Source organism: Glycine soja, chromosome 1 (assembly GCF_004193775.1).
Source record: "Glycine soja cultivar W05 chromosome 1, ASM419377v2, whole genome shotgun sequence".
In the NCBI taxonomy this organism is placed as follows: Eukaryota; Viridiplantae; Streptophyta; class Magnoliopsida; order Fabales; family Fabaceae; genus Glycine; species Glycine soja.
This window is the reverse complement of record NC_041002.1, coordinates 50,464,820-50,489,240: the sequence shown is the minus strand read 5'-3', so window position 1 is coordinate 50,489,240 and position 24,421 is coordinate 50,464,820. Positions and strand designations below refer to the sequence as shown.

The 24,421-nt window shown below is 35.4% G+C and overlaps 2 protein-coding genes and 1 pseudogene across 3 annotated transcripts; 2 read left to right on the top strand and 1 right to left on the bottom strand.

The window, feature by feature from the left end:
- Positions 1-6,788: 6,788 nt before the first annotated feature.
- On the bottom strand, positions 6,789-9,229 carry LOC114419375 (thiosulfate sulfurtransferase 16, chloroplastic-like). Its single transcript, XM_028385029.1, has 7 exons — positions 9,045-9,229; positions 8,889-8,969; positions 8,452-8,562; positions 8,258-8,331; positions 7,616-7,686; positions 7,464-7,517; positions 6,789-7,078 (listed from the first exon to the last, which is right to left on the bottom strand). Exons 1-7 carry the CDS (start codon positions 9,137-9,139, stop codon positions 7,004-7,006), a joined length of 561 nt encoding a protein of 186 aa, XP_028240830.1. The 5' UTR covers positions 9,140-9,229; the 3' UTR covers positions 6,789-7,003.
- A 2,001-nt stretch (positions 9,230-11,230) lies between these two features.
- Positions 11,231-14,702, top strand: LOC114419363 (annotated as a pseudogene). Its single transcript, XR_003668248.1, has 5 exons — positions 11,231-11,722; positions 11,850-12,106; positions 12,208-12,320; positions 12,975-13,122; positions 13,603-14,702. The product of XR_003668248.1 is annotated as a thiol-disulfide oxidoreductase LTO1-like (transcript).
- A 2,622-nt stretch (positions 14,703-17,324) lies between these two features.
- Positions 17,325-19,323, top strand: LOC114419354 (ganglioside-induced differentiation-associated protein 2-like). Its single transcript, XM_028385012.1, has 3 exons — positions 17,325-17,664; positions 17,765-18,032; positions 18,828-19,323. The coding sequence occupies exons 1-3, from the start codon at positions 17,541-17,543 to the stop codon at positions 19,048-19,050; spliced, it is 615 nt and encodes a 204-aa protein (XP_028240813.1). The 5' UTR covers positions 17,325-17,540; the 3' UTR covers positions 19,051-19,323.
- Positions 19,324-24,421: the final 5,098 nt, after the last annotated feature.

Genomic DNA, 24,421 nt, shown 5'->3' with positions numbered 1-24,421 from the left:
ACACACCCCTTTATCTAGGTATGACCACACCTCCCCTCACGCTCAAGGCTACCTGTCTAGAGCATGACAAACATAAGAATCCATTTAGGATAGACTTTGATACCATGTCAAAAAGTGGGTTTGGGCTTTAACTCAACCCTACAAAATTGGCTTGTAAGGTGAGGATTGCTCCTCATTTATATAGTTTATATCAATACTATCTTTATTCGATGTGGGACTTTCAACACACCCTTGGAAGGAGACAACCAATCTCAGAAGAAAAGGCCATCATCATACGGTCTTAACTCCAATGACAACCTTGGAAGTGTGATTGCACAAGTCCAGTTGTGGGGTGAAAACTATGATGAATGGGCTCGAGCTATGTAGACTTCCTTGAGAGCAAGAAGAAAATGGGGTTTTATTGACGGAACCATAACGAAACCTGAAGAAGGATCCTCTATGATGGAGGATTGGTGGACTATCCAAGCCATGTTGGTGTCATGGATCTTGAATACAATAGAACCTTTTTTGCGAACAACCATGTCTTATTTGGAAACCGCTAAAGAGCTTTGGGATGACATAAAGGAGAGATTTTCAGTTGTGAATGGTCCACGCATTCAGCAGCTGAAATCAGACTTGGCCCAATGCAAACAAGGAGGTTTGTCCATGGTGGCTTATTACAAAAAGTTGAAGGCTCTACGGGATTATTTGGCCAACTATGAACAACTTTTGATATGTACTTGCAAAGGCTGCACGTGTGGTTTTGCAGCAAAATTTGAAAAATGCAGAGAAGAAAAACGAGGTCACATTAATAGGCCTAAATGATGGGCTCTATGGAACAACCTGTTCCAACTTTGGCCTCAGATCCTATGCCATCTTTAAACAAGATTACTTTATTCTAGTATGGAAAAAAAATTGTGGACTATCACACGAAGCAAAGAAGAAAGAACAGAAGTCATGGCCTTGGCTGCTTAAACAAGCGCAAGGGTGAACGGGCATGAGAACAAGAACATATCTGTTTACACGAATTGCAACAAATCTGGTCATGATGAAACAAATTGTTTCTTGCTGATTGGATACCTAGAATGGTAGGGTGACCGTCCCAAAAATGATGATAAGGCAGGTGGACAAAGAAGAGGTCAGAATCGCACTAGAGGTACTGGATCGAACAGTGGACGTGCATAAAAGGGTCCAGTACGTGCTCATGCTGTACAGAACTTGGGATCCAACATTAGTGGAGATGTGGAGAATTCTGGCATGACAGGATTGAGCAAGGAGTAGTGGGAAACTCTGATAGAATTACTAAACAATTCGAAGGTCACTCCAAATGAAAGCATGACTGGTAAGACTAAACTTAATTCATGGATCCTTGATAGTGGGGCATCTAATCACATGACAGGAACCTTGCAACACCTATGTGATGTGAGGAAAGTGCCTGGGTGCCCTGTTGGACTTACTAATGGACATACCGCCACATCTACTAAAGAAGGAACAATAAGACTTGCTGGTGGTTGAAGACTTGAAAATGTGCTTTATGTGCCTTAGTTCGATTGCAACTTAATTTCTATATCACAATTATAAGATGAATCCAATTGTAATGTCCAGTTTACTGCTAATCTATGTGTGATACATGACCACACTTCGAAGATGCTGAATGGAGCGGGTGAACGAAGGGATGGACTCTACTTCTTCCAGGAAATTCCAAAAGTGAAGGCTTGCAGAGTTGAAGGGATAATTCAACTAGAAGTATGACACAAGCATTTGGGACATCCATCTTGGCAAACTACTCAGATAATCTCTAATGGTAGTTGGAATAGAATCAGTGAGTCGCACAATAAAGTTTGTGATACATGCCAAAGAGCTAAGCAAACTAGAGAAACATTTCCATTAAGTAATAATCAAGCTTCTAATACATTTGATTTGATACATTGTGATTTATGGGGACCTTATAGAACTCCTTCTTCTTGTGGTGCTTCATATTTTCTTACCATTGTCGATGATTGCTCATGTGCAGTTTGGGTTTTTTTGTTAATTGATAAGAAAGAAGTATCACGGGCACTGAATTTTTTTTTTGCTATGGCGGAAAGGCAATATAACAAAAAGGTTAAAACTGTGAGAAGTGATAATGGAACAGTATTCATTTGCATGAAAAAATGTTTTCTTGAGCATGGGATAGTTTTCCAAACTTCTTGTATATGAACACCTCAGCAAAATGGCAGGGTCGAAAGAAAGCATCAACATATCCTCAATGTGGCGTGAGCTTTGCAATTTCAAGGAAGTCTACCCATTGAATTTTGGGGTGAATGTGTGTTAAGAGTAGGATACTTGATTAATCGTACTCCAAGCTCAGTCTTAAAAGGAAAAACTCCATATGCAGTATTGCATGCCCAATCACTCTCTTATACTCACCTACGTATCTTTGGGTCCTTGTGTTTTGCATGTAACCAAAATACAGAGACAAATTTGCAAGTCACAGTCGTTGGTGTGTCTTCATGGGGTACCCTTATGGGAAAAAAGGATGGAAAGTCTACGATCTTGAGACCCATGAATTCTTAGTGTCACGAGACGTTACTTTCCTTGAAAACCAGTTTCCATTTCATCACACCAAAACTGCATCAACTTCCTCAATCTCCATCACTGATGAAGCTGATCTGGAGAATCAAATTGACAATAGAGCAGCCAATCAAAATAAGTCACCCGCATAACAGATTCTTGACAATAAGGGGGGTAGTAACACTACGGAAGTTGTTGTAACAGATACTATTATGTTTCCAAAACCTCCAGATATACAGATCCCAAACGCTCATGATGAGAATGAACCACTGGGGCGTGGCTATCATGTCAAATATCCATGCACTTGGTTGCAAGACTACGTCATACACACGATTCAAAAGTTGAGTCCTTCCACTTGTTCATCAGCTCAATCTTATTTTTCACGTGCACCCTATCCTATCACGCATTATGTAAACTGTGAAAAATTTTCTTTGCCACATAGACATTTCCTTGCAACTATTACTACAGAAAAAGAACCACTCAATTTCCATGAGACAGTGAAAGATGCTCGCTAGAGAAAAGCAATGCAATCTAAGATTCAAGCTCTTGAGCGAAATCGTACGTGGACCATGCAATGACTACCGCCTGGAAAGAAAGCTCTCGGGTGCAAATGGGTGTACCGCGTAAAGTATCACTTGGATGGGACAATTGAACGTTTTAAATCCCGATTAGTTATACTTGATAATCATCAAGTAGAAAGGATCAACTACACTGAGACATTCGTATCGGTTGCTAAAATGGTCACAGTGCATACTGTCTTAGCAGTAGTAGCAGCAAAAGCTTGGGAACTTCACCAAATGGACATGCATAATGCATTTCTGCATGGAGATTTGCACAAATAAGTGTTCATGAAAATGTCTCCTGGTTTTTCAGCTTCACAACCGAACATGATCTATAAGCTGCAAAAATCTCTTTACAAGTTAAAACAAGCTCCACGTTGTTGGTTTGCCAAGCTCTCTATTGCTCTCAAATCCTATGGATTTCAACAATCATATCTTGATTACTCTCTGTTCACTTTGCATAAAAAAGACACCAACTTGTGGTTCTTGTGTACGTTGACGATTTGATCATTGCTGGCAATACTCCTTTTTCCATCAAGCATTTTAAGCTCTACCTTTTACATGTTTTCATATGAAAGATCTTGGTGTTTTTGAAGTATTTTATGGGTATTGAGGTTGCCAAAAATCCTACAGGAATTTTTCTTTGTCAGCGTAAATATGTGCTTGATATTATATCTGAAGCTGGTCTTTTTGGTGCTAAACCCGTTGCCACTCCATTAGAGCAGAACCATCACTTGTCACTTGCTGCAGGACAACTTCTTTAAGATCCCAAGCAATATCAGCTTTTAGTTGGGCGTTTGATTTATTTGTGTTTCACTTGGCCTGAGCTGTCATATAGTGTCTACCTTTTGTCTCAATTCATGCAACAACCCCGAACAGAACACTAGGAAGCTGCACTCCAAGTGGTTTGATTCTTAAATGGTAATCCAGGACAAGGAATATTTTTTGCTCGTGAATGTGACTTACAATTTTATGGGTGGTGCGACTCAGACTGGGCCAGTTTCCCTTTGACCAGACAATCAGCCACTGGGTGGCTAGTGCAGTTTGCTGACTCTCCTATTTCTTGGAAAACAAAGAAATAACATACAGTTTCTCGATCTTCTGCTGAGGTTGAGTATAGGTCTATGCCAACCACTACATGCGAGTTAAAATGGTTGAAAGGGATCCTCTCTAACCTAGGGGTTGTACATGACAAACCCATGACCATTCGCTATGATAGTCAGACCGCTTTATACATTGTCAAAAATCCAGTGTTTCATGAACGCACCAAACACATCGAGGTAGACTGTCACTTTGTCTGTGATGAGATTTTCAAAGACAATATCCGCCCCAGCTATGTTCCTACTACCGTTCAACTTGCAGTTTGAAACTTTCCTTGGCAAGTTGGGCATTCAAAATCTGCATGCTCCAACTTGAGGGGGGTATTAAGCTATATTTGGAAATTAGTTATATTTGATAATCTTTTAATATGCAAATTAGAATTGATAATAATTAGGCATATGTGTAATTGGTAGATAGATACACCTTAGACACAATTTTAAGAGAAATCACATGTGCACATTCTTGTATATAAATAATGGCCCCTTAGAAATAAAAGACATTTGAACCATTCTTTTACACGTTAAAACAATTATTCACTTAAATGAATTAAAAAAAAGTAGAAATAGATAAATTTTTTTAATTTATCTTGAATTTTATTTAACTAAAATAATACAAAATGTTTTATAAATATTGTCTATTATGTTATTTAGGTTTTATGTCTAATTTCTTAAGCTACAATGATGATACTTGTGGGGCCATCAATAGCGGCAATTAGGTTATAAAATTGGATCCCTTCTGGTATCAATAACAAAATACGAATATTTATCTTTATTCTCTTTATAGCTTTAACGGTGGTCTTTTAGGTTATGTAGATAGTTATTAGCTTCCTAACATCCTTTTAATTCATTTTCTTTTATCTTTATTTATAAAATAAATTTCAAATGTTTTTTTAAAAAATTATATCAGGAAAATCATGGGGAGTCAAGAATTATATAACAGGAAAATTATGGGGGTACAAAATATCTAATACAACTTTTAAAATTAAATGACATGACGTAAAACATTTGACCCAATGCAAAAATATTTTAGAAGCTATAATATGCTAAAATATCATTATTACTAACTCTGACGGAATGATACACATGGAATCCTTACTAATAAATCTACTTTTTTTCATCTCAAAATGATTAATGTTTAACATTTTTTTCACACAAATCAAGAAAATAAATATTCTAAGAGAATTAATATTTTTTTAGAGAATAATTTTATTAAAATATTATTGTTTTTTCTCTTAATTAAAAAAATGTATTATTAAATATTTCAAGACAACATTATTTATTAAGAATAAAATTGGAATAAATATTTGAATATCTTAATGAAAAATAATAACATCACTCAATTTGAAATTTTTTCCAAAAAGTAAAACTACAGTAACTTTGGGATGAAAAATGTAATATAAAATTTATATTACAAATATAATGAAACTAAAAACATTACATGCATTCTCTACTTTTAGGGCAGTTTGACTTGACTTGGTGAATATTTTGATGTCTTTTTAACTGTTTATTCCTTTTAATCCATCAAACATCCTTTTAGACAATCAATTAGATTAATCTTTTGCTTGATTTGATGGAACTCGAATTGATTTAAGATTATTAAGAATTAAAAATCATGAATTAGTCTCAATAAATAAGAAAATAAGACACATAAAATTGCATAATTTTAATAAAATTTTCAGTCAATAATAATAAAAATATATATTAGAAATTTTCTTATCAACATTTCTTACTGATATTACTTGAGTGCGTATTTTGAATATTAAATTAAGAAATTTGATTCATTGATGTTAGATTAGGAAATTTGTTCATGTAAAGATAGATATATTAAATTCATTGGAGTTGAGGATGGTTCTTCGAATAAAAAAAAGATTAATTCAAGCTGTATTGTTTGAGTGCAACTTATTTATAAGGTTACGGCATAATTAGATTCATTCGAGTGATTTACCTGTGTATTATTCAAACATGTAATTATTTTCTTAACTATAATTTTTTTTCTTCAGTTTTTATAAAATCTGTTGTTTTAGATACTCTACCAAAAAGTTTCGGTCTACATTCTCCAACACCATCTTCAACTATGAACCATCACCACTCTCAAATCTGTAACAACTAGTCATATCAACCATCTCCAAGCCATCATCTACCCATTCCCCTAATAAACTGCTCCACTAACTGACATAAAAAGAAAAACTTTGAACAATTCAACTGTGCCTATCAGTGATTCTTCTCTCGCACATTGAAGGATCTTAAGAAAATTTACCATGTGCGTCCAACTTTTGAAATTAGAATATTGAAACCATCGGGTGCTGAAACTGAGAGCTGAGTCCTATTATTAACTTTGATAAATCCCAAATTTTACTCAACACTTCTTAATATAAATATAACCTTACAGCTCATGGTTCAGCGTTGAAGAGTGAAGGCTGGTTAGTTGACATAGCCATGAAACTCTATTATGAATCACAACAATTTTCTCTTTTGGAAAAAAAAAAAAAACTTGATATCAACTTAGAGTTGAATTAAGTTTTGGCTAGGCAATTTTCATTAATAATATATCATCGTTTGAATTGGAAGGAAGGGAAGGCATCATTAACAACACATATTCAGCCAGGAAATAGAGTTTCTTTGCAAAGTTGGATAAATATTAACATTTTATTTATTGTTGATATCGACAAATACATTTAATTTTCCATTTATAGATTTTTGTTTTCCCAGTGTCAGATTGTCACTGTCTTGGTGAAGTGTTTCTGCATTTCCATGCATTGGACTCCTCCCAAAACTTATTCTATTTACAGCTACAGTTCCAACAGAAACACTTCATAGCTCTGTTGGAAGTCCATTTTGTGTCCATGCAGCATAACCACCAGCCATGTCTGTGAGTCCAGTGAACCCCTGCAGAATGAAGAAATATTGCAAGATGGTAAGGCATCAAACTATTCTTAGGAAACATGAATGACAAGAAACCAAGAAGAAATTCCTCTAAACATGAATGATAAAGGTTGTACTCATCCATAAATTTCAATGGTTTAAGATCTTGTTGCACTTCAAATTAAATAACAAAACTAACTTTAGAAACAAGTTAATTTAGAGCAACCTTATTCCATTATTTCTAAAGAATTGAAAGAGGATTATAAAGGCTGAAATAGTCAATGTATACAGCTAGCCCTGAAAGATGTCTTGATGTGGAAAAAATAAAACTTTATTTAGACTTTCAAACAAACTAGGATGCTTGTTTTCGGATTCCAAAATTAAGGCATTGAAGAAAAAAAATGCTTACAGCAGCTAGCAAGTCACTTGCGGCCATCATAGATCTTTTACCAAGCTCACACCCCTGGGAAACCAGAAGTCAACATCTAAATTAAGCAGGGGTGCTAAAAATAACAAAAAATTTAATGACTGAATAATAGTTTTATGAAGATATGCACTCACGACAATAATTTCATCATCTTTCCTAAACTGTGAAGACACCTCTCTAATAAAGTTGCTGTTCTTTGTCATCCCTGAATACATGAATGGAGAATATATTAACAAATTAGACAAAATAAAAAATACATAGGACCACAAGACTCATCCCTGTATATAACTTTACCATATTAGAGTATTAGTTTTAACACTAAATATATAACCTTCTCTTGCAAGTAACCACTATTGATATTTTAATTTGAACTTTCAACAAAAGTAATTGCATTTCAGGGATAGGAAAAATTGAGTCACAATTGACATCATCTTGAAGTTGAAACTATCAATTGGGTCGGATTCATTGGATGCATAAGATAGTGAAAATAAAATGCCTTGGCCAAGTAGTTATATAGGAAATGCTGAAAATAGAAAATAATAAAATTTATTTTGAGTAATTTCTATATAAATTTTTGAACATAGAAACAAGAAAATATTTTCCCAAACCAAAATGTCAATAAATTAATAGAAGAGTCCAAGTCCAAAGAACAAGCTATATCAGGTAGCTATTTTTGTTTTGGGAGGCATTAGGAATCAACAAAGCAGCTGCTAACATTGCCACTAAGATGATAGTATTTATAATTTAATATACAATTTTGAGAATTGAAATAGAACCTGATCCAACTCTGAACATATAAGGAATGTTAATTGCGCCAGGAGCGTGTCCAGCATCGAACTCTTCCGGGGTCCTGCACACAAAATAGAGGAAGAAGAAGAGATAAGGTTTTAGGCTGATTCTGCAACATGATTCCAAAAACACTCTATGCGTTATGTTATGTATACGTTACTGGTGGTAATCTCTTACTTACCTTACATCCAAATATCGATGACCAGCTAGAAGAAGCTCGTATGCTACACGCACAGGCACCGAAGTTGGGACTCTAATAGCCTCCAAATTCCCCTGCAGAGATGCTTCCCTCCTTCAATAACACCACACGTTAGTTAATAACTAATCACAACCCATGTCACAATTCACAAGCTACGTTTGAATTGATCAAAAGAGGTAAAAAATGATATTTAAATTCTATTGTTTTGACTTATGCACGTTAGCTACCACAAATAGAACATGATCCATATTATGCTTATCTTTTTATTCTATTCAGGGTATGAGGTATAACAGTATAAGTACCGGGCCCTTTTTTTTTTTTTATTTAATTACGAAAATATTACGTTATGTTCCATACTTGTGTATCTAATAATTTAATTCCACTCACTGAAGGAGAAAAACACATTTCTTGACGCTTACCGGAAGTTTGGAAACTTGGGTGGAACAGCAACGCTTATCCGTCGTCCCTTGTGAGGATTCAGGGAGTTTATAACTGAAAAACTGCACGTAACAACACTTTGAAGTTTTAGAAAAAGAAGAGCAATATGGTATAGAAGAATGGTTAAATTATTTGACCTGGTGTGGCATGGATTCATTGAGCACGAAGGAGGAGGGGCACGGAAGCATGTGGCAGAGACATCAAACGTTGTTGTTGCTGTCATTAGTTTCATGGTCGTTGTTTACTGCAGCTGAGATTCTTGGAATGATATACCATACAATGCAAACGAGTGGTTAGCTTTAATATTGATCTAATGCGTAAGGTTGCCGCTCCCTAGCCAAATACAACATTTGAAAGAGAGCACCATAACCATTGGCCCCACACATATAATTAATTAATGTTGAAGAGCCGATATTTTTATTTATTTTTGGCTGAATATATTCTAGAGCTGTTTATGTTACATTAAAAATTTGAGAATTTGTCTACTAATATGAAAAGAAAGAACGGATGACACAAGTAGAAAAGACTTGGGTCGTTTAATAAAGTCATACAAAGTTTGAATTTTGATTAAGTATTAGGTTGGTTTGAAATATATTATATTTAAAAAAATTATTGTACGTGTGTTTATGATTTTTGTCGAAAATTAGTTATAATTTTCGATGAAATTACTTAATGTGAATATTATTGATGAAAAAAATATGAAATAAAATAATTTATGTGATTAATAAAAAAATTGAATATGTCTCTTAAAAGTATTAGAAGACTTAGAATAACATAAAGGAGACAATGACATCGTAATCATTCGTGACGACCAGTCATGGGCTTCCACGCAATCAACTCTGCCAGGGATCTTCTTCTTGTTCTTTGTTTTAAGATAAATTCAACTCCATTATTACACAGATATTGATTTACTATCTTCTTAGACTTGCTCATTTTGTTTTACTTATTTTGTATGATATGCGTAACAATCTATCTGCCTCCGGGGAAAATTTTATACAAAAAACACAATTTTAGTAAAATAGTTAATAAACAATAGGACATGTAAGATTTTATATACGTATAATGATGTAGTATCAAATAAAATGACGTAGGTAATACTTCGTTGATGATGATTTTATCACGGATCCATTTTTACATAAGATACTAATATAACCTCATTTGTCAAAGAAATTTGATTGTCCGAAAAAATAGCACAAAATCTGCAAATTAAAATACACGTGACTCAGATTTAGGTTATAGTAGTATAGAAATGTGTGAAATAAATGAGGTGCATTTTTTGTTTTGGATAGAATCTTGTCAGATGACACGTAATGTCTGGTATTTTAGCACAGATAAGTCCGATGAGTAAGTAACACACTTGCAGATAAACGAAGAAAGTGTTGACCCACCATCCACGAATCTTGAGGTCATGGATAAGTTTCCACCTCATAAATCCCATCGGATTTGCTTGGAGAGACTCTTCTACACGTGGCACTACATATCCCACCTCCCAAGGAACTTATGGATCTTCTTTATTGGGCCTAGATATTTTCACTCAAGCAATCATAGGGCCCATACCGACAGTTACGTCGCCCATTTGAATCCTGCACCTCTCATTTGAATCTGCACCTCCAAAGGAAGCTGAATGGACAAAAATGCCCCACCCACTTTCTTCTATCTTCTTCCTTGCGCGCCGACCCTCCACCCCTATGGTGACCTCAAACCTGCCTTGTGCCAACCCTCCACCCCTGCACTTCCCTCCGCCCCGATCTCCACCCCACCCTGCACCGCACTCGAATCCCACCACCACCTAAGAACCCCATTTTACTAGTAAGTTTCGACCCTGACTTGCGCCCAATGCCACAACAGAGTGATTTTGACTTGAACGAGTGCCACAACAAAGGGGACAGTGACGTACGGTGCGTCGAAGTGAGTGGTTGTTGAAGGAAGAAAGGTTCACGCGGTTGAGGTTAGGCGATCTTGTCACTTATTCCATAACAACTATTTCAAAAAACCTATTTCGAAGTAGCTTTCCAGAGTACTTATATTATTTTGGAATAATTATTCTAGAACACGAAAATTATAATTTGAAATAACTATTAAGGAATAGGATAATCATTATGGAAAGCTACTCCATAATAGGTAATTTGGAATTCGAAAAACTATATTCCAGAATAGCTCTTCTAGAAAAGTATCCTATTCCAAAATAGTCTTTTTGGAGTAAAAGAGTATTTTTGTCTGCTAGAGTCTTTTAGGAAGTACTGGATGCGAAATGAGAGGTGCAAGATATAAATGCCTTTCACTCAAGCAAAAACAGGATCCATACGGACAGTGATATTGGGCTTTAAACGAGGTCAATAATTCTCATCAAGACCGACGAACCGGGCCAATCAAGTGATCCAGATCCACACCGTTGACAATTTTGCTTTGACTCTTTTGTGATTTGTGAAGGAAGGAGAAGGAGCGAAGGGGATGGTGAGCGAAGTAGCCAGAGACGGTTAAAGCTTTCTCAATGGCAACTACCTTCTTCACCCTCGCCTCGCTGTCACTACCGTCGTCTTCTCGTGTTTCCATTGGCGGCGCTCCGATTCGCGACCACCGTTCTCCGAACCAAATCAGGTTGTTGCCACCTCTCAAATGCTCCTCTTCGGAGCCGGAAACTGCCATGCATGCTCCCTCCGACCGAACTCACAAGTTGATCTCCGGTGTCGCCGGCATGGATTCCTCGAAACCTTGTACCTCACTTACCTTAAGCTCACCGGCGCAGACGCCTTTTGCCCCGTCGGCGGCGGCTCCTGCTCCAAAATACTCGACAGTGATTACGCCGTCGTTTTCGGTATCGCTTCGTTGCCTTTTTTTTTTTTCTTTACGGAAATGTGATATAACTAAGTAACTAACTGAATTGTAAGTAATTGCTATTAGAATTTGTGTTATGAACGACATGGTCGTTTTGCAATTTTTAGGTATTCCTCTTGCCTTGTTTGGGATGGCTGCGTATGGTTTAGTTGCTGCACTTGGTGTTCAATTGGCTTCGAAGAATTTGCGTTTTGGGATTGAGAAATCAACTGCTCAAGTAGTGTTGCTTGGAGCCACAACCTCCATGGCTGCTGCTAGTGCGTATTTTTTGTACATTCTAACCACCAGATTCTCTGACTCGTCTTGCTCCTACTGTTTAATTTCGGCTTTCTTGTCCTTCACCTTGTTCTATGTTACAGTCAAGGTAGGTTAGTTATGTTAACCCTTTTAAAACCTTATGTGTTTATGCTTCTTTTCCGTGTTATTGCCTAAATTGTTACTTTCTTTTTTTGAATTTTGTGATAGGATATTGGATTGCAAGAGGTGTCTAAACAACTGGGTATGCAACTGCTTGTTGCTAGCTTAGTGATTCTCTCGCTGAACACATCCTACAGCAATTCTAAATCTGCCTCCTCAAGGTGAATGTTACTTTTTGTGCAACTTGGTTAGGACATTTAGATCACTTTAATTTGTCTAGTCCATTTGTCTATGAGTTGTGGAACAAATGTGTAATTCTGCTATCACATATCAATCAATGCCATTTCACAAGCTTGAACAAAAGTAGATGAAAAACTAATCTCTAATTGTTGTTTTCTCCTGCCTTTGCTTGCTGTGTGCCAATGTTTGCTTGTCTATGCCTTTTTTCCCCATAAGATTTTACTTTCTGGCTTTCAGGTCATGGCCAATGTTTCCTTAGTGGTTCTGTTTCTTAGATGCTTCAGTTTTATTAGCCTCCCCGTGTGTCATGTGACCAAAACCAGCAGATTAGGATTTTAGCTCAAATACATAGCAAATGGAAGTAGCAGCCCTTGTGTATGACAATGTAATTTGTATAATGTTATAACAGTATAATGTGGAACTGTAAGAAAAGGGTGCTTTGTTTACTTGGTGGTTACTAGTAGAATTTTTGTTTGAAGGCTAGGTTTATTCTTTCAAATAAACCTTGGATGGCTATATGTTTGTTTATTTTGTTTTTTCCTACTCCCATTGGAGATGAAACCATGGTGAATGCTTATGCTTGCAACATACAATTTGAAATCCTCAACTTTTTTGTTGTCTACTTTTACTAACAGCCTGGCTGAAAATGATCTTCCATACTTTGCAACTGAGATTACAACTCCGTTAAGCCCTTTTGCACTATCTCTAGCATGGCATTTGCACTCCATAGGAGCTAAAATGTATGGTGCTTTCTGGTGTTTGCACTGTCAGGAACAAAAAGAGGTATGTGGTCACTTATAATCCCTTTCAAAGCTTTTAGCCACACTGAATGGAAAATAAATCATCATAATCTGTGTTGATGCTTTTCTCTACCTTGAAAAGTTGAAACAGTGATTAGTTTTTTTAAAATTATAGTTGATAGAGAAATTGATAGGTAATCCCCATAGTTACATAGTTAGTAGAATAAATAGAGTTGATTATTAATTAGGGGTCAGTTACTCAGTTAGTGAGTCAAGTGGCTGATTATGTATATAAATAGGAAGAGGGGTTGAGAGAGGAGACAATTCATCGTGTTTGCTTTGTTCTTGATTATGAAACTACATTGGGGCTAGAATTGGGGATTAGGGTTCTTAATAAAATTTATTCCCTTTTTTTTGGGGGGGGGGGATTGCCATGAAAATGTCTCAGATCAATTACAAGATTTGATGGAAGGGAGCCTAATGATGACTGATCAAGGCTACCTGGTGAACTTTTACTTTTCAGAAGGTAGTGCTCTAGAAACTCCAACCAGAAGCTTGGGTTTGTCACTTTGTCTTCAAGATTAAAAAACTGAGGAGCAAGAAATCAATTGTGGAGATGAAGTTCAATGGGAAAGCCAAGGGCCAGTGGAATAGAGGGCAAAAGCTGATGATGAATGGGAGCAAGAAAACGTAACACGAGATGAAGAATTAGAGAGAAGAAAACTGGTGGCTCAAGGGCAAAAGACGAATAGAGGAAAGCAACAAAAACTTGGAGAAACCCACAAAAGCAACGAGAAGACAGAAGCAAAAATGAAGTACTTGAGATTAAGAATTACAGTGGAAGAGATGACATAGATACGGGCTGTTGCAAATAGGAGGTGAAAATTGAGGGAAACTCTATGTTCGACCTTAGGGGAGAACCAAGCACTGAACTGATGGCAACAATGGAGGTTTCAGGTTTGGGTAGTGCCTTCAACCCACCACAGAAGGTCGCAACCATGTGTGGTAGTTCAGTTTGCAACAGAGCCATGGGTTCTTTTCAGTGTAACTACACAGGCTCTGATGCTCTGTTTCATAGCAAAAAGTTCCATAGAAAACAGAGCACTAAAGGAGCATTGGGGCATTCTCATGTTTGTCTTTGGCCTGATAGGATTGGAAACTGCTCTTGGATTGCTGAGTGGAATTGGCTTAGTCATCGTGCTTCAATTAAGTAAATAGCTTGTAACTTTTGAAATGAAGTTAATTCCTGGCCTTTAGCACCTGCAATGGGCAAATACTAAATAAAACAAAAATCATCATGGTCTCTGTTATGCATTTCTCTACCTTGAAAAGTTGAAACTGTTGTCAACTCAGTGGGAACTGGAGAGTGAATGACTTGTGTAAGATCTGATTAGGTTTTAGGATCAAACTTAGTAACGTAACTTTCAATCAAGAACTCCCTATCATATGACTACTCGGGAAGATCTTCACCCAGGTTTCAGGAGTAGTTGTCAATGGATTCATAAATATCATGGTTTATTTCTTCATGAAAACTTTCCCTATTCTTTCTAGTGTCATTAGATTCCTCTGCTTTGGATCCTAAAAACTAATATTTATTCATTGAGTTGATAGTTTTTTTATTTATTGAGGAGCTTATAATATTTATCCATTTTATTATAAATCTAAATTTACCTTGTAATTATATTTTTTTTGTATTTTCATTTACTCGTAAAATTTCACTATATTTCAAAGCATTAATTTTTAACAAATGATCTAAAACTTATTCAAACATTCGTCAAAGTGAAATTTAAATATTTAATTATACTTAACAAGAAATACCAAATACGACAGGCATTATTTACCTAGAAAAAAATAAAATAAAACTCATGTTTTATAAAGGTAAAATATACTCAATGTATAAAGTTAACCTTTTTTTAACTCTCATAATTTAATTTTAAAAAATATACTAAACCAAGATTGTGAAACTAAAAAAATATTGAAAAATTATAAAGCCCTTACAACACCACATGAATCCTTCCAGACACCAAAGAGAACCCTTAAAAAAAAGCCTAAGCCTAAGAACGGTTTGGAATAGTCTTCAACCGACAATATACTAGCTTTGGGTGTATTCTCAGAAGCTTCTCTTTTATATAAAGCCAGACCCCACATCTGTTTTCATTGTGGGACTTTTACAACTTTTACTTTGTTCCACCTGCTTAAGGTCCAAGGACGTGGGACTTCTTTGTTTTTGCTTTCCAACACATGTCTAGTAATCTATTATTCCTCATTTCATCATCATTTGTGCTAAACAAAGAAAAAAGAAAGTCTAATATCCAATTATTCATGACCTATATAAAGTGGGTCATATCAGATGAGAACAGTTTTCATTTTAATAACGTGAAAACTTTAAATATGAGTTTTTTTTTTTTGGGTACATGACTATACACAAATAATTAAAATTAAAATTTATTCAGTGATATAAGATCATTTAAAACAAATTATATATATATATATATGTATTTATTTTAATCTTAATAATTTAATAATTTATAGTTTTCATTTCTCTAGAAGAATTCTTAATTCAAACTCACTCTCTCTGTATATAAAGGGGTTAGATGGTAAAATCTCATGAATAATCGAGAATGAAAGCAGAAGCAAACTGTGGGCTGCTGGAAAGACATACATAAGGCGGCAAAAAAATAAAGTAAAGAAAACTCATTTCAGATACAAATTATTTTATCCAAATGAATTATTTTGTCTCCCTCATGAAAATTGGGACTTTTTAACTTTCTATAATGCTTGACCACCACTCGACGGGGCCGGCATCCAATAAAGCAAGCAAATATAATTTATCTATTTAAGATTAACATAATATATTCAATAATTTTGATATCTAAACTATGAAGTGATTTTTTTTTCTAATACATAGTGAGAAGAAAATGCCTAGATATCTATAATAAAAGTTACAATTTTCCTAAAGCTAGCCACATCTACAAGGAAAAAAAAAACCTCACTTGTAGGAGATGTAGTAATATAAAAAAAAGGTTGTAAAAAAAGAGACTAACAAGTCTCATCAAGGAAAAAAAAACAAGGCTCGTCAAGCTCCTATTATATATTTTTAAAATATTATCCTCTTTTTTATGTGTAAAAAAAGAGGATAACATTATCCACTAATTATATATTAGCAAAATCATTAAATATTTTTTTTAAAAAAATGTCTATTTAATGTAATTTAAAATTTAAGATTAAATAGAGATTGAAGTACACAATAAAATTTTCTTTTTGAAAACAAAAAGAAGAGTGAAAGGAAAAATATATTTAAGATAAAGAAAAAATCAATGAAATACAAACATAAATTTTGGTGATATTTGGATAACCCCAAAACACGATAATCACATTCATTCAGTTACCAAAAAGGAAAAGGGAAAAAGAAACAAGGGGCATGATTTGCGTTCAAGATTTGTTGTTGTTGTTGTTTGCGTTCAAGATTTGAATATTGAACATTTGAATTTATTTTTCGTTATGACCACGTATGAAATTGGAAAAGAAAGGTCAAAAGCCGAAGACAAGAGATACTAATAAACAAGATAAGCTAGTTTAATGCAGTATATTAGTTTACGCAAGAGACAATCACACCGCCAATCACATACAATAATTGCTATCAGTAAAACCAAGAGACAGCGACCCCGGTTTCATTAGCACAGTAGTTTCACCTTATTAATTAATTAAAATGTTTTTTTATTGTGTGTTCCAATTATGATAAAGAATTTATTAAAATAATATTATTCTATCATCATTTTCATCAATCAATATTTTTTTTTTAAAAAAAATGACTAGAAAACCTTATTAAAAATCATAGCTATATATTTAAATAGTATTAAATGTTATATTTTTAATGTAAAAACTCCCATTCTAATTTTCCTTATCTATTATTAAGAAAGTTGTATAAACAATATAAAGATGATTTAAAATTTACCATTTTTTTTGAAAATAACTTAAAATATTTGAGAGGATCCCATCATATGGAAATATGGATAATCACTTTGGTGAAACTCAATCAATCAACAATCAACGATGATTACGGGCAAAGCGAGGTTCCTCAATGAATCATGATGAAGGAACGTACGGCTGCGATGGCGTGTGCGTAATGAACCCTAGATGAGATGGGACTCACGTGGGGCCCACAGAAGGAAGATTCTTTCGAATATACCTTATGGCCGCGCAACTGCAACATGCTTTGATTACTTTCATTTTTTTTTTTCTTCCATACCTTTCCCTCCTTCTGAGTCCTTACCTTACCCAATTTTTTCTTTTTCCCTTATTTGTTTTCTCTCGAAATTTGCCCATAACGTTCTCTTTGTACCTCATCTTATCCTGCACACACCCCCCCTCCCTCCCTTCCTATAAGATTTATTTGCGTAGCATTCACCATCACAATCAATCTTCTTTATCCACTCTCTCTTAATTAAATTAAAACAAAAAATGTGCGCTGCCATATCCGAAGTGGAACAAGAAGAGTTGCTCGAAAAATTGGAGGTGTTCAAGATCAAAGGCAGGGACAAGCATGGCCGCAAGATCCTTCGCATTATCGCCAAATTCTTCCCAGGTAGATTGATTAATTAATTAATTAATTAAATCCCTAATTCCTTTTTTTTTTATGTGCATGAATTTTTTAAATCTTCGGTAATTGTTTGAATTGAGGACAGCACGGTTGGTGAGTGTTGAGGTTCTGAAAAAGTACCTGGAGGAGAGGGTTTTCCCGAAGCTGATGGGGAAGAGGAAATTCGCGGTGCTGTACGTGCACACCGGCGTCCAGAGGAGCGAGAATTTTCCCGGAATCTCCGGTCTCCGGTGGATCTACGACGCGATTCCGGCGAACGTGAAGGAGAATCTCGAAGCCGTTTATTTTATTCACCCGGGCTTGCAGGCCCGCCTTTTCCTCGCTACATTCGGCCGCTTCCTCTTTAACGCTGGGTATATATGCATCCTTCACTATTTTTTTTAACAAATAATAATAATTATTATTATCCATCGTAGATCCACTAGTATATAGTATATATTACAGATTCACTAGTTTATTTTATCATTCAGGAATAGTTGTGAAATCGTGGCTCACCGCAATGATTCAATGCATGCATTCCGCACAATTTAGGATTTACTCCTCTTCACCTCTAATTTCTGGCTGCATATTTGTAGTTGCTCAGCCTGTTATAATTTCTAAATTAAAATATACAAATTAAAAAAATAATCTCTCTCACTCTCTTCATTATTAATTGGACATTTTAATAGTATTTTTTTAAGAATATGTATCCTATCTGGCAAACCTGAAAAAAATCTAACTCAATTATTTCAAAATACTATCTCTTTTTATCTATTTTTTTCTTCCTAAATTGAGTTTTAAATTTTTAGTAATAAATTTAAAATATGATTATATATTTAAGGATATTTATTTATGGACCCCAAAAAAGATATTTATGAGTTTAATTTTTATTTTAATATAAATCAATTAGTTAATCATCATTAATTTGATTTCTAAAATTGTTATTGTGAATTAACAATTATGATAATGCATACATTATTTATTATAAATTTTAATTATATAAAAATAAATATAAATAGTAGTACAGTACTTAATTTTGAAATGCGAAGCACAGAGACTACTAAAATACTAGTTTCAATAAATTGATTATAACCGTTAATTTGCGTGTTGTAAGTTTCATTACTCTGTTATTTTGATGGCTCATGATGGGGTTTGATTGCGTGTGATAGGCTGTATGGAAAGCTGAGGTACGTAAGCAGGGTTGATTATCTGTGGGAGAGTGTGAGGAGGAACGAGGTGGAAATTCCGGAGTTTGTGTTTGATCACGACGAGGATTTGGATTACCGTCCGATGATGGATTACGGATTGGAGAGCGATCACGCTAGAGTGTACGGTGGTGCTCCAACCATGGATTCACCCGTCACCACCTACTCCATGAGGTGCATCTCATAGGATTCCAGGAGATTCATTAATCCTCTGCGCTTCTTGTTTTTGTGCGTTAGGTAGACTGGGGTCCCTGTTAGTTAAATGGGCCCATAGCTATGTGGTTGTTGATATTGTGCAGAAAGAAAAGGTTAAAAAAAAAAAGAAGAAGAAAAAATAGTCGTTTTTTTTAGGTCTTGCTAATGTGTTAATACTTATCCAATAGCGTTTTCAGTTTTGGTTGGATGATTCAGTTCAGTGATGATATTTTAAAAAGAATTCCACCGGCTGATTCTTCTGATATTCTTTCGGTATAGGTCTTTCCGTCCTTCACATTTTCTTATTCTTTTTATAGGTCCAATAAAAGCTTCTCAATCTTGCCAAAACCTCTCCACTATAATATAATATCCTTCGAACGAAACTAACTTCGTATATTGTGATACGCGTGCTATATAAGCTCGTGAATTGATATATAAAATATAAATTATAATTTAAAACGGTGTCTTTAAAACTTTTAATTTAAAAAACATTCCAAATTAATTTAATTTTAAAAATAACTTTCCTCTGCCTTAAAGTATGTGCTTCAAGTATCCATTATATATGAGCTAAACATCTATTATCATCAAGTTGTCAAGTACCCTGAGTGGCAACAAGCAATGGTTGAGAGTAGGTTACTGCACTTGATGATGGTTCCCTTGATAAATACAAGGCTCAACTTGTCGTGAAGGGCTACATTTAGTAAATATATATTAAACGAGTGATTAAATTATATCAGTGTAATTTTAATAATTATTATATTATTTTTATAATTTGATATAGAGTGTGATTTTTATTGATTTAATTATTGAAATATTTTTTTATATATTATTAAGATTGCTTGTGTTAAATTGTCTAAATTGAACAACAACAAGGTAATCTAATGATCCATATTTTAGTATATTTTAAAAAAAATTATATTATATCAATTTTAATCTATATGAAAAGGATAATAATTGATTTTGGATTAATATTAAATTTTATATATGTAATCTATGTGAAATAAACTTTTAATCCAAGTTTTAATAAAACATAATTTAGTTGAAAGTTATAAAATAATATAATAGGCGTTAAAATTATCGATTTACTTTGATTTCTCATATATATATATATATATATATATATATATATATATATATATATATATATATATTCAACTTGTGACTAAACTTACTTCATTGTGGGTTTTGTCCACAAGTATAAATGCAATTACTCTTGGGCATCTCATCCCGGGAGGAGAATTTGGTGTGTAATTTCAAAAAAATCTCTTTCATGTCCTAATCTAGGCAACGGTATCACAAGTTTTGCTCTACAATTTTACCTCATTCATACAAAACTCCGTTAATCACTCCTTATTCATTAAACCAATCATTTCCAACATGGTGGTATTACTTGTCTGTATATCTTGATGATATTATAGTTATTGACCCTAATATAACTTTAATTCATCAAACACAACTAATGCTCAAAAAACACTTCTAGCTAAAAGGTTATTTGAGACCTCAAGTATTTCCTAGGCCTTAAAAATTGTCAAATAACAACAATGTAATTGTTAGGAATAATTCAGAAATGTAATTAGGGGTTAATGAAATTGTGGATTGTTGAGTACATATAAATAAGTACTCTTATATTGTAAAAATAGAGTGTGTGGTTGAATAAACAGAAAAAGGCTTTATTATTCTTTTGTTCTCTCGTGCACCTGTGTGCAACTTAGTGCAACAACTTTCCCCCTTTCTCTCTTCCTTGCTCCAACATAGTGGTATCTAGAGCCACTGGTTCAACTCCGCTACAACAATCATTGGAAGCATGAAGCAATCGACGGCGACCTTCCCCGAAAACCTACCAATCCTGGATGGAAAGAATTGGGATCGCTGACAAATTCAGATGAAGGCGATCTTGGGGAGTCAAGATGTAAGTGATATCGTTGAACAAGGGTTGTCGACGCTTCTCGATGGAGCTATGGAGGAGCAGAAGGCGGCACACAAGGAAAACAAGATGAAAGATTGCAAGGCGATGGTGTTGTTCCACCAGTGCGTCGATGAAGCACACTTCTAGAAAATCTCAACGGCTACTAGTTCGCGAGAGGCTTGGAAGATTCTTGAAAGGTGTAACGTAGGAGCGAAACAGCTGAAGAAGGTGAAATTACAAACCCTTCGTCGTCAATATGAGTTGATGCAGATGGAGGAAAATGAGAGAATCGTTGTCTACCTCAATAGGATCATAAGTCACACAAATGCGACAAAGGTTTGTGGAGAAACGATCACCGATCAATCAATTGTAGAGAAAATCTTGAGAACCCTAACCCTAAATTTTGACCACATTGTCGTGGCAATCGAAGAGTCCAAGAAGGTATAAACCTTGAAGGTTGAAGAGTTGCAAGGCTCACTCGAGGCTCATGAGCAAAGACTCACGGAGAGATCAATGGCAAGGTCTGGTGACCAGGTTCTACAAGATACGGTCTCCAAGAAAGGTGGTTCTGGAGGAAGATCTAGTTTCAGGAATCGAGGTAGGGGAAGAGACCAGAGAGGTGGTGGCTTCAAAAATTCCCAGAATTTCTCTCAAGACCAAGAAAGGAGTGATCAAGATCGACCAGAAAGCTCAAATAAAAAGGGAACTTCCAGTAAATGGCATGGAGGAAGGAAAATGGTTGATAGAAAAAATCTCAAATGTTTCAATTGCAACAAGATTGGACATTTCTCCACTGAATGCACAGCACCCCCAGGTCAGAATGACAATCGTGGGAAGCATCATGAGGAAACACACCTAGCTAAGGAAGGCACCGAGACAAATTTAGAGGAAAAACCTCTTATGCTCATGATGGTCACGAACCATAATCCCAAAGATGATGAAAGATGGTACAATGACTCAGGAAGCTCGAGTCACATGACAGGACACAATAATTGGTGTTTGAATCTTGATGAAACCAAGAAGAACATTGTAAGGTTTATTGACAACAGGGTAATCCAAGCAGAGGGAATTGGTGAAGTTCTGATTAAAAGAGATGATGAGAGTAGTGTTATATTATCAGAATGTCTCTATGTGCCCAACATGAAGAGCAACCTCATCAGCTTAGGTCAACTAGTGGAGAAGAAATTCCACATTGACATACACAATGGATACCTTGCAATTTTTGAGCCAGTAATTGAGAAACTGGTGATAAGAACAAAAATGGCATCTAACAAAACATTCCAGGTAAGCCTCAGAAATCTAGAATCTCAGTGTATGACTGCTGAAATCCTAGCTAAAGATACTTGGCTATGGCATTTGAGGTTAGGGCATTTAAATTTCAGGGATTTGAGCATGCTTAGAAATAAGGAGATGGTTCTAGGGTTACCTGCAATCCAGATTCCTAGTAAAGTCTGTGATAGTTGCTTAATCAGTAAGCAACCTAGAAACTCTTTCAGTAATTTCACACCATCTAGAGCCAATGACTTACTCCACATTGTATACTCTGATGTATGTGACCCCTTTGATGCCCCATCACTAGGAGGGAGCAAATACTTTGTGACATTCATTGATGATCTAAGTAGAAAGATATGGATCTATCCAATACAACTCAGAAGTGAGGTATTTTCAGTGTTCAAAAACTTCAAAGCACTGGTAGAAAAACAGTCTGGTAAATGCATCAAGATATTCAGAACTGATGGGGATGGAGAATTTACCTCAAAAGAGATTGAGGATTTTTGCAAGGACCAGTGCATTGTGCATGAGGTCACTGTCCCATACACACCACAACATAATGGAATTGCAGAAAGAAGGAACATAACCTTTTTAAACATGAAAAGAAGCATGCTCAGAAGTAAGAAGTTACCACACAGTTTCTGGGCTGAAGCAGCCACAACTGTCGTGTATGTTTTAAATAGGTGTCCTATAAAAAAACTTGATGGCAAGGTACCTGAGGAAGCATGGTCTGGAGTAAAACCCTCTGTGAGGCACTTTAGGATCTTTGGATCCTTGTGTTATAGGCACATACCATATCAGAAGAGAAAGAAATTGGATGACAAAAGTGAAGCTATGATATTTGTAGGGTATAATTCTATTGGATCCTACAAATTATATAATCCTAAGAAGAGTGAAGTAGTGCTCAACAGAGATGTTAACTTTGATGAGACACAAGCATGGAACTGGGAAAAATCTCAAGAAAGGCTCACCTCTGTCAGTAGTTTACAGTTTGAATGGGAAGATGAAAACACAACTGAGAATGTTTGTGATATAATCAATGGTAGGAATTCCAGATTGATGAAGCCAGACCTCAAAGACAAAGGAATCTACCAGCTAGACTCAGAGATTTTGAAGTATATCCAGATAATGCAATCTCAAAGGATGGAGATTTGGTTCAACACATGGCATTACTGGCTGATACAGGACCAGTGAGCTTTGAAGAAGCTATCACAAGCAGAGTTTGGAAGGATGCTATGTTAGAAGAAATCAAGTCAATAGAGAAAAATAATACCTGGGAGTTGGTGTCACTCCCAGTAGAGAAAACTCCAATAGTTGTCAAATGGATTTTCAAATTAAAATTGAAGCCTGATGGTACTATAGCTAAGCATAAGGCCAGACTTGTCGCCAAGGGCTTCATGCAGAAGGAAGGACTGGATTACTCAAAGGTCTTTGCCCCAATGGCTAGACTTGAAACAATTCGATTACTAGTTGCCCTAGCTAGTTGGAAAGGATGTATATTATGGCAACTTGATGTAAAATCAACATTCCTTAATGGTCTCTTTGAAGAAGAAGTTTTTGTTACACAACCCCCTGGTTTCACAAATAAAGGGAGTGAGGATAAGGTACTAAGATTGAAGAAAACCTTGTATGGCCAAAAACAGGCTCCTAGGGTTTGGAATAGGAGGATTGATTCCTTCTTGGCCAAGACAAGATTTCATAAATGCAGTGTTGAACATGGTATGTATGTAAAGCAATTGAGTCAGAAAGCTAGGAATCTCTACATTTGTCTATATGTTGATGACCTACTCATCACAGGGAGTAGTGCATCAGAAATCGAAGCATTGAAGGAAAACCTTAAGGGAGAGTATGAGAAGACTGACCTTGGTGTCTTGTCATATTTCCTAGGCTTAAAATTTCAGAAGCATGATTGTGGTCTGTTTATGCATTAGAGGAAGTACTTGTTGGAAGTACTAAAGAAATTCAAGATGCTAGATTGTAACCCCTCTAAAACACCAGTTGAAATGAGTTGCAAATTGGGTAAATGTGAAGCTGAACCTGCAGTGAATTGTACCTTGTATAGGCAAATTGTTGGGAGTCTCAGATTCATTTGTCATTCCAGACCAGAAATCACTTTCAGTGTGGGAGTTATCAGTAGGTTTATGAGTGATCCAAGACATTCACATATGATGGCAGCTAAAAGGAT

Coding starts and splice junctions, on each gene's coding strand:
- LOC114419375 (XM_028385029.1), bottom strand. CDS start 9,139: ATGAAACTAATGACAGCAACAACAACGTTTGATGTCTCTGCCACATGC. Junction 8,970..9,044: donor ATGAATCCATGCCACACCAG/GTCAAATAATTT, acceptor TGTTACGTGCAG/TTTTTCAGTTATAAACTCCC. Junction 7,687..8,257: donor TATGTTCAGAGTTGGATCAG/GTTCTATTTCAA, acceptor TCATGTATTCAG/GGATGACAAAGAACAGCAAC.
- LOC114419354 (XM_028385012.1), top strand. CDS start 17,541: ATGTGCGCTGCCATATCCGAAGTGGAACAAGAAGAGTTGCTCGAAAAA. Junction 17,665..17,764: donor TATCGCCAAATTCTTCCCAG/GTAGATTGATTA, acceptor AATTGAGGACAG/CACGGTTGGTGAGTGTTGAG. Junction 18,033..18,827: donor CGCTTCCTCTTTAACGCTGG/GTATATATGCAT, acceptor TGCGTGTGATAG/GCTGTATGGAAAGCTGAGGT.